The sequence below is a fragment of the Orycteropus afer genome, unplaced genomic scaffold, assembly GCF_000298275.1.
Source record: "Orycteropus afer afer isolate SDZICR_OR568_19922 unplaced genomic scaffold, OryAfe1.0 scaffold00030, whole genome shotgun sequence".
NCBI lineage: Eukaryota > Metazoa > Chordata > Mammalia > Tubulidentata > Orycteropodidae > Orycteropus > Orycteropus afer.
Window position 1 is genome coordinate 9,429,146 of NW_006921617.1, and position 10,686 is coordinate 9,439,831.

The window sequence follows — 10,686 nt, forward strand, 5'->3', positions numbered from 1 at the left end:
TAGTAAGAAAAACTTATTTTCAGAAACTTTCTCCCAAATAAGTAAAAACTATAAATTAATGTATAAGTCTCTTCGAAAGCTTAAAATGCTCTGCTGTTTATATCACTGGACCTTTAATTGAAGTCACCCAGATCTGATTTTACTCATTAGCAAATCAGGTTTTCTCTTAGATACACTTTGCCCTGATTTTCACCTCTCACTGCAGTACCTGGATCTTTATTCCTTCCAGCCTAAAGAGCTGAGGAAAAAGACTAAGATTTTTAAGAAAGTTAATTAACTAGGGCTTACAGGTATCAACCTCCATCTTTAGGAACCAAAATAAAGTTGATATTTTTAGTTAACTACCTTATGAAAACTGGCAATATACAAAGAAGAATGAAGAAAACCAAAGACACATGGAAACAGCCAGTGCAAGGGACTAGTGGACCATGAGAACCTCAGCCTATGTGACCCCGAGACCAGAAAAACTAGATGGTGCCCGCTACCACCTATCAACCACTCAGAAAGGGATCCATGTAGGAGATCCTGGATAGAGTGGGAGAAAAATGTGGAATAAAACTCAAAATCATAATAAAGACCAGGCTTACTGGTTTGCTAGAGACTGGTGAAACCCCCAAGACTGTAGTCCCTAGTCAACCTTCAGGCCTGAAATTGAACTCAGTCCCATGTCTTCCAGCCAAACAATAGACAGGCATATAGGGTGAACATTTACACCAGGTAGGTACATTCCTTAGTACAATCAGCCATGAGAGATCAGAAGGACAGTATTTGCACAAGGAGACAGCTCAGAGGGCAGGAATACATGGGAAAAAAGGATACAGGGAAAAGGAAGCCACAGGGGAGAAGTGGGAGGAATGCTATTGCATTGTGGGGATTGTAATCAATGTCATGAAACAAAATGTATATAAACTGTTGTACGAAAAATGAATTTGCTCTGTAAACTTTCACCCAAATCACAATAAAAAATTTTTCTAGAAACTGACACTTACAAGTATAAAGCGCTAACAGTTTTCAGTGAGGACAGACCTAAGACCATGCCACATTTGATGACCAGAAGTGCCATAAGCCTGAGGCCGGTGAGGCCCAGGAGAACAATGACAACCTTCCACAGACAGACTGCAGGTCAGCAAAGGGCTCAGTCATTGGCCTGAGAGGCCTTTCATATTGAGGAGCCCACCCTCAGCTCCACTCAGCAAACCCATTACAAAGCTGCAGAAAGCCAGACCCATCCCTAAGCAGCTTCTGTGAATGTGGGGTGCCACATTCCCAGTCTGAGCTGAGCTCCCTAGCCTGGTTTATTATAGCCTGCAAATCTTATTAGTGTGGATTAGAACCCACACCTAGGAAAGGGAAGGAAGGACTCGACAAGGACAACAAATCAAGGAAAGGAAACATCATCCAGGAAGGGGAAGATGCTCCTCATCCAAAAGCCTCTACATGATGCAGCTCTGGAAGAAGCCTGGGTTTGCTGACCCAGACGCACAGCCAGCCACATGGAGACGTGCAGGGTGATGCCAACAGCATCACAGATGTCAAATGGAGTTATCCTCCCAAGTCCATTTTAGAGGTGAGGAAACAGGCTCAAAAAACTAAGAAATCGTCCAAAACCACAGAGATGACAGATTGCGGCCTCAGCATTCGCACAATCTGAAGCATGTGCACACCATCACGGTCTCCACCACACAACCCACACAGAGCTGAATGCGACCAGCCCAGGGAGGGCCCATACCTTGCACTCTTGTGTGTATTCCAGCTGAGAATTATCAGGGATAAAATTAGAAAAATCCTGAAAGAAAAAAAAGAAAAACACGGAGAGATTTGGATCAGGCAGCATATCATCAGCCTACCTGGGCATTCAAGATAAAAAGAAAACAAGAAACCAAAGTAAAATGCAATCAGAGAAAATCTGCAAAAACCCAAGGACAGGAAAGAGAAAAAGACCAATTTGGATAATGTGCCTCCTTAACAGCAGCAGGTTCACAAATCAATTTTATTCACAAAAGCTAATCCAAATATTCAGTTAATCCAGTTAGCGCTAAGAAACTGATTTTGAAAATCCATTCCTCCCATGGTTGATTTTGGAAAAATGTCTTGCTACATTACACAAGAGGCTTTCCAGAAAATCTAAAAATACTGATGCAAGAAATGAGTACAGGATTCTATCCATCTTTCCCAACAGCTCTGTCTCCATTTCATGGGGACTGTGAACACTTAAGAAGGCTAAGATACCAACGTGCTTCTCCAACTTGATCATTCTCATCAGCTCTAGCATTCAGAGAGATGAGACGTGAACAAATGGAGTTACCTGATTAAGGCTAATTCGTAAAGTACCCAAAAATATACCTCACATAGTCACATAGTCTATGTTGCGAGCTATCAATCAATATAAAAGATGAGGTTCCAAATTACAAAAAAGAAAAAGAAGTTAAAAAAAAAAAAAAAGACAAACTAAGGACAGCCTGTTTATCCATTCAAATGTCTTTCTCATCTTTAAGAGGTCAAAAAAAAAAAAAATGGCTCTGTTAACACTGACATTTTGTAATTCATTCTATTCTAAATGTACTTCTAAAGTCCTTTTCTTAATACCACATTTAAAGATATGTCTTACCACAGTCTTTGAGGTCCTCTGAACAGCCAGTATCTTATTTTCTAAGGAAAACTTGATGCATTTCACTTCTCCCTTGTCTTCCATTCTTTGAGAAAAAAAGAACATATTGAGTTAAACTTAAGAACTGAATTTTAGGTACAGTGGCATAGTGCCCAAGGCGTTGCACTACTAACCAGAAAGTTGACAGTTCAAACCCACCAGCCATTCCGCAAAAGGAAGATTGGGCGATCTACTTCTATAAAGACTCACTGCCTCGGAAACCCAATAGGGGTTGCTATGAGTCAGAATCGAATCAATGGCCATTTTTTGAGAAGCAAATCCCAGTTTAAAATTAAAATTATGTTTCTAAAGCTACCAGAGCACCTCTTTTGAACAAATTCAACTGGTAGCCAACCTGCAAGAGAAATGTGCGACATTACAGACAATAAGGAATTGAAGAAGTGATATCACAGTGTCATCTGAGAATTATTTTATGCATACGTATATATCCCCACAGTAACTTTCTGCACAAATTACTGCCCTCTCTCTCCATCGCTCCATGCAAGCAAAGCTTATGCAAAGAGTAGTCTACAAAACTTTTTACTTCCCTTTCATACTCAACCAGCTTCAATGCACTAGCTGGCTCCACCTACATACCAAAACCAAAGACAAACTCATTGCCATCAAGTTGATTCTGACTCACAGCAACCCTCACTGGGTTTCCAAGGCAGTAAATCTTTACAGAAGTAGATTGCCCCATCTTCCTTCCACAGAGAGGCTGGTGGGTTTGAACCACCAACCTTCTGGTTAACAGGCAAATGCCTTAGGCAACTGTGCTACCAGAGCTCCTTCCACCTACATACAGTGCCTCCCAAATGCCTCAAACACATGCTCAAAAGTATAATTCAAGGGAAACATTTGGGGGTATGGATATGTTAACTATCTCAGTTGTGGTGATGGTCTTATGTCCAAACTCATCAAACTGTACAAATTAAGTATGTGTGTTAATTATACTTCATTAAAGCTTCTTTTAAAAAACAAAATATTATTTTTAAAAAAAGCACCAACTCAGTATTATCTCCTGCAAACACTAGCCAGCCCCCAAATCAATCATCACAGGTTACTCTCATTTTCCACATCTTACTGACCAACTGGTCTTGCCTACTGCATCTCTTGCCTGCCTACATCATGCCCATCATGCGGCCTTAGCTCTGATCTTCCCTATCTCTGCCTCAGACTACTGCAATTATATATTAATGGTTCCCCTGGCTCTAATACGCTCTCAACTAACCCACCCTCAATGCTACTAACAAGACAATCTTCCCAAATACTGATGATCACAACCCACCTTACAAATTCTCAGTAACACAATAATGTCCTGAGACTCATAGCAGAATATATACAGTCCAACCAACTCCTGCCACTGGCCACCACTACAGCATCCTTTCCCCACACACACCCTGATCATCAGTCACACAGACCTGCAGTTCCTCAAACACCATGCACGTTCACTTTGCACTTGGTGCACCTTTGATCTAGAAGGCCTGCCCTCTTCCCCACCCCCAAAAACCTCATTTGTGATTTAAAATTTTGCTCAAAGCTTGCTTCCTCTGTGAGGCTTTCCCCTCCTGGGCAGTGGTCTTGCTTTGTCCACCCCAAGATAAATGTCACATCTCTTCTGTGTTCCCACAGTCCTTGGAGCAGAGCCATATTATAGCACTTACCACAGTGAACAGCATTTGTCCACTCATACGTCTCCCACACCAAATTTATGAGCTCCTCAAATTGGGCAGTGCTCAATCAAAACTTTCACATTCCTGGCTCATAGCACAGGAGTTGCACTCAGTGTTTGCCCAACACATGACAAGCCAAGAGATTGATTCATTTTCTACTTCAAAAGCTGTATTCTATTAACAAAGGCCAACTATAAAAACCTTTTTTAAAGTCATCACTGAACTGAGGGCCTACATTGTACTCTTCCCTTCTGTAATCACAGGAGTTAAGGTGACTGGATATTTATCACCTACACCAAGACACTTCTGAAAATGACAGGGCTGCTGTTTATAGTTAAACCAGTTCAACTGTGCAAACTGAGACATCCATGACCTCAATCATAATGGAAGTCATAACTTTCTTCAGATACAATATTACATGGGAAACACTAACCTAGGAATCTCCTTCACCTATTAAACACTCTGGAGAGCCGTGGCCTACCCAAGGAAATGAAGGCCCTCTCCAGGGCAAAAACCTGGAAATGGGCACAGGATGCCCTGACTTGCTCATTTCAAGTACCAGACGTAGGTGCCCTACTTTGAAGTATTTATTTGGCTTCACAAACCAACAGGAACTTCTCCACACATGTCACACTGACAGAAAGTACCAGTATCTACCACCAAGCCTCCACATCAGGAGTCTGCTTCCCTCTCCCTACAGACAGGGGTATGACACACACTCACTTCAGACAGCTCAGGGAAGAGGCAAAGGACAAAATATCCAAACAACCTTCTGAATAAGAAACAGAAAAAAAAAAACTTTTTGTTTTTTATAGTGAAATTATTCTGAAAACGTCAGTACTGTTACCTAAATGAAATGGGATTCCTATCATCTGGTCCTTTCACTACAACCCCAGTAGCTCCACCAGACCGAACGGCAAAAACCTGAAAGGGAGAAGCAGCATGTTAGTGGTCGCAATTTTGAAAGGAACTAGGCACATATAAGGAACTCTGATAGCGCAGTGCCTAAGGCACTTGCCTGCTAACCAGAAGGTTGGCGGTTCAAACCCACCAGCCACTCCTGGGAAGGAAGATGGGGCAATCTACTTCTGTAGTGATAATGCCTCGGAAACCCAAGGAGGGGTGACTATGAGTCGGGTTCCATTCGAGGGCACACAACAAAGGCACATATTAACAACCCACAAGTGATTACTGCTGCAACACACTGTCCCTAACTCAACTAAATGAGCGTGGCATTATCAATCTGCAGATACTTGGTAGTTTACATGAATTTTAACAAACGAGAGTATAGGGACAAGATAACCACGCCAAGTGCTACCCAGCGTGCAAGGCTGGGTCTGGGTCCACGAGGCTTCAAGTTTGAAGGCCGCCGGAGCCTTGGCGCCCTGGTGCACTTGAGCACACCCAACTACCCCACCGCTCTACTTCCCTTTTACAAAATTCCGAGAATAAGGCGAACCTCAACGTCTAAATCCTTCACTGCAAGTTTGGTAATAAGTAAACACAACAGAAGACGCCTGTGAAGATCAGCGGTGCTGCTCGCCTTCGCTTTCACTTTCCACGAGGGAGCCCAGCCCGACCCACCCACTCCACCGCCTCCTCTCTTGCTGCCCGGGAATGAGGTGCGGCGGCTCACGCGCCGGGACGGGAGGGAAGGCCGGGCCTGGTCCCTTGGGCCCTGGTTCGCGCGCGGGACGGCCCTCGGAGCGCTGGCAGGGGAGGCCGCAGGCCGAGCCTTGCCGGCGGGGAAGAGAAACGCGGGACCGCCTCTCGGCCCGCCCGGACCTGCTTGTTGGCCTCATCGAAGAAGACGCAGTTGACGGGATTCGCCTTCTCAAACTGCACGGGCCGCTCGCTCAGCTCCAGGTAGTAGTTCTCCTCGCCCAAGGTGGGCGCCGCTACGGCGGCAGGAGGTCCGGGGGCGGCCGCCAGCGTGGAATTGGGCGTACGCCCGATGCCGGGCGCGACAGGCAGACTGCCCGGGTTCGAGCGGCTGCGGCGGCGGCGAAGAACCCGGCCCCGCGCGGAGGCAGCTTCCTGGTGCCACGCCCCCACCGCCTCCCGGCACGTGACCAGCAGCGCCTCCGCGTTTAAACCGGCGACGGCCGGCGTAGACAGCTGTGGGGCCCACCAACCATCACCGAGCTCCGCTCCACACCCGCCTCTGCGCGAGAGGCTTCTCCCACTTCCCGTGGTCAGAGTCCTCAGTGGGGCTCACAGGTCCCGGACAGGGACAGCGGCGGCGTTATCTCGAAACCAGTGCGGTGCAGACGGAAGCCATCCTACCCCATCTGGAGTCCCATGTGCGCAGCTCCCTCCTCCCTTTCCCCTCTGGTGTACAGGGCCTTACGGCCCCAGCCCGGGAGAATCCACCCGCCGAGGTTTGCTGCAGTCTAGGTCCCCGGCGGTTCCGAAAAGCTTACCCTTTATTTCCGGGAGCATTTATTGGGCGCCTTCTGCAGCGCAGCTCCTGCTTGCAGGCTTGTAGGAGGGGGGAGTGCTAAGGTAGTGAGCCAGGGTGATGTGACTATGTCACTCAAACTCACTGCCAATGAGTCGATTCGACTTGTAGCGACCCCTCCTTGGGTTTCCAAGGCGTATCTCTACGGAAGTAGATTGCCCAATCTTGCTTCCCAGGAGTGGCTGGTGGGTTTGGTAGCCTTCTGGTTATCAGTTAAACGCCTTGCGGACCAAGCCACCCAGAGCTCCCGAAAGCGTGTGACAGGGGAACCTAATGTAGAATGGAGTAAGAAAGCCCCGTTTAATGGTTTTGATGTTTGGATGGGGATGAGTTGGAGTTAGAGAAGGAGTAGGGGGCTTCATTCTAGTAACAGAAGGGACTATTTCTTTAAACATGAGAAAGTTGGCAGGGATGTGGGAAGGGTAAGAGTTCTGTTTTGGATACATGAGTCCAAGGAGAAATGGCATCTACACAGTTGGAGATGTGTGTGTGTGTGTGTGTGAAGCTCATCAGAGAAGCTGCTGGGACTGGAGATATGAATTGGGAGTTACTGGAATGTATAGATGGTATCTGATGGCCTGGGATTGGATGAGGCAGGGGATAAAGTAAAACCCAAACCAAACCAAACCAAACCAAACTTACTGCCATCCAGTCGATTCCTATCTGGAGCAAAGAGGTGAAGAAAATCAAAGACTCCAGGAAACAGTGAGTCCAAAGGACTATGAATCACACAAACCAGTCTCTGTTTATCTGAGACCGGAAGTGCTAGATGGTGCCCAGCCACTACTACCAACTGCTCTGATTGTGATCACAGTAGAAGGTCCTGAAGAGTGGGGGAAAAATGTAGCTAGAACAAAATTCAAAATCATAAAAAAGACCAGACTTATAGGTCTGATAGAGACTGGTGGGACCCTCAAGACTATGACCCTTAAGTACCCTCAAAGCTGGAACTGAATCCACTCCCAGAGATCACCTTTCAGCCAAATAGGCCTACAAGGTGAGGAATAACTAACACCCTTGAGGAATGTACTCCTCAGAATAATCAACCCTACAAGACCAAAAGGGCAGCATTTGTCCAAAAATGAAGTTCAGAAGGCAGGAAAGAAGGGTGAATGAAAAAGGGGAACTCAGGCATGAAGTGGAAAGAGTGATGTTACATTGAAGGGATGGCAACTAATGTCATGAAACAAAATGTATATAAATTGTTAAATGGGAAACTTACTTGTTCTGTAAACTTCTACCTAAACCACAATAAAATATTAAAAAAAAAAAAAAAAAACCCTATGGATCACAGTAGAATATTGTCTGATATAGCACAGAAAAATGAGCCCCTAGGTAGGCAGGTACTCACAATATACAGTGGCCACAATAACAGACTCAGGCCTGTTAACATAACTATCAGATGGTGTGTTGTTGTTGTTGTTATGTGCCGTCAAGTCAGACCCGACTCATAGTGACCCTTCCTTGGGTTTCCGAGGCAGTATCACTACAGAAGTAGATTGCCCCATCTTCCTTCCAAGGAGTGACTGGTGGGTTTGAACCACTAGCCTTCCGGTTAGCAGTCAAGTGCCTTAGGCACTATGCTACCAGAGCTCCCATCAGATGGTGTAGCCTGGGGTAATGTTTCTTTCTATTATAATGAGGCTGGGCACCATGAGTCAGCAACAAACAACACCAGTTTGAATGGTAGACAATTGTAGGTGAGAATTTTCTTGTATCATCTTTGTGCTCCCACCATATCTGGCCTGATATTATTCCTGTTATCAAGAGGCTTTATCTGTTGGCTTTTCCTTTGTTACTTCTGCAGATATCTCCTTCTTCATTGCAGTCATTTATGTAACAGGTAAAGTTTCTACTATTTATTTAAACATTAAATCAAAGTAAGGATGCAAAGCTACACCTCTGTTTCAGTTTCTTTTCATTGCCCACACGTTTTTCACTGCTTTCAATTTGACGTTCAGAGAAAAATGAAAGTTCATTATTTAAATCCAAATAATCTAAATGTTATTAATATTTACAATTCATTTATATAGGAAATAAAAAGTTGCCTTTTTTAAATGACTCATTAAACAATCTTAAAACGTTGTCCTTATAACCACATGTAGTTGTTCTGGGGATAATTTAAGCAAACATTGCCTCAAAACCTGGTTTTACAGCCACCAAAGGACCACTATGCATCATTCCCTGGTCTGTGACTCTGGTGGAATGGAAGTTCTGCTTTCAGTTCTTTTGGGTATGTACCTGGGAGAATTGTTGGGTCATTTGGTAATTCCATGTTTCACTTTTTGAGGAACTACCAAATGGCTACATCATTTTGCATTCCCACCAGCAATGGACAGATGTCCCAGTCTCTCCACACACATCCTCACCAACACGTTATTTTCTTTAAATATATATATTGTTGTTGTTGCTGTTATATGCCGTCGAGTTGGCCCCGACTCATAGCGACCCCTCCTTGGGTTTCCGAGGCAGTATCACTACGGAAGTAGGATTGCCCAACATTCCTTCCGAGGAGTGGCTGGTGGGTTTGAACCGCCAGCATTCTGGTTAGCAGTCAAGTGCCTTAGACACTATGCTACCAGAGCTCCTATATATATATATATGTAATTATATACTAGCCATTCTAGTGGGTTTGTAGTAGTATCTCATAGTGGTTATGATTTGCATTTCCCTAACAACTAATGATGTTGAGCATCTCTCAATATTATTTTAAAGCATGACTGTGTCATCTGCTTAAGTAGTTGTATCAGTCAGAAATTTCACTGTGGTTATGATTTGTATTTCTGGTGCACAAGGCACTTGGCTGCTAACCAGAAGGCTGGCAGTTCAAACCTACTAGCCACTCCTTGGAAGGAAGGTTGGGCAATCCTACTTCTGTAGTGATACCGCCTCGGAAACCCAAGGAGGGCTCGCTCATAACAACAACAACAACAAAGTCTAAGGAGGGAACTCTGGTGGCATAGTGCCTAAGGTATTTGACTGCTGGCAGTTCAAACCACCAACCACTCTGTGGAAGGAAGACTGGGTAATCTACTTCCATAAAGATTTACAGCCTTGGAAATCCAAAGGGGGTTGCTATGAGTTGGAATCAACTCAATGGCAGTGACTTTGGTGTTTGGTGGCGTAGTGCCTAAGTCATTTGACTGCTAACTAGAAGGCTGGTGGTTCAAACCCACCAGCCACTCCTCGGAAGGACAATTTTGCAATCCACTTTTCCGTAGTGAAACTGCCTTGGAAACCCAAGGAGGGGTTGCTATGAGTTGGATCCGACTCTGCAGCAATGAGTTTTGTTTTTGGTATTGTAATGACGTTGAGCATCCCTCAATGTTATTTTCAGGTTTAATCTTCTAAGATCATGACCATGTCATCTGCTTAGGTGGCTGTATCAGTCAGTATCAGCTAAATTATGCCATGGAACAAATAACCCCCAAATCTCAGTAGCTTAAAATAAAGGTTTGTGCTACATGTCCATTGCAGGTAGCTTTGTTGCAATATATGGTAAATATAGTTAAGAAACTAGTTTTTGAGTCATTGAGACCTGGATTTGAATCAAAGTCCTGTCACTGAGTAGATGTGAATAACTCTTTATACTTTTGTATCTTTTCATTAAAATAGGGAAACACATTGCTGTGAGAATTAATTGAGATAAAACATGAAAATGGCAAATGTACATAATCAGCATTTAATAAATGATGACTTATTGCCACCACTTGACATGCACCTACAGAAACAATAAACCTTACTATTAACATGACAGGAGCTCTGGTAGCATAGTGCCTAAGACACTTGACTGCTAACCAGAAGGCAGGTGGTTCAAACCCACCAGCCACTCCTCGGAAGGTTGGGCAATCTACTTCCGTAGTGATACTGCCTTGGAAACCCAGGGAGGGGTCGCTCTGAGTCAG

At 44.6% G+C, this 10,686-nt stretch overlaps 1 protein-coding gene across 1 annotated transcript in view; it reads right to left on the minus strand.

Annotated features, from left to right (window-relative positions):
* Positions 1 to 6,201, minus strand: part of RMC1 (regulator of MON1-CCZ1) — a 31,499-nt gene extending 25,298 nt beyond the window's left edge. Inside the window, exons 1-4 of the mRNA XM_007935584.2 lie at positions 6,106 to 6,201; positions 5,168 to 5,244; positions 2,609 to 2,693; positions 1,730 to 1,786 (exon numbers count right to left, since the gene is read on the minus strand). Coding sequence (XP_007933775.1) covers positions 1,730 to 1,786; positions 2,609 to 2,692 — 141 coding nt within the window. The 5' untranslated portion in view covers position 2,693; positions 5,168 to 5,244; positions 6,106 to 6,201. The remainder of the gene's footprint in view (positions 1 to 1,729; positions 1,787 to 2,608; positions 2,694 to 5,167; positions 5,245 to 6,105) is intronic.
* Between the last annotated feature and the right edge of the window lie 4,485 nt (positions 6,202 to 10,686).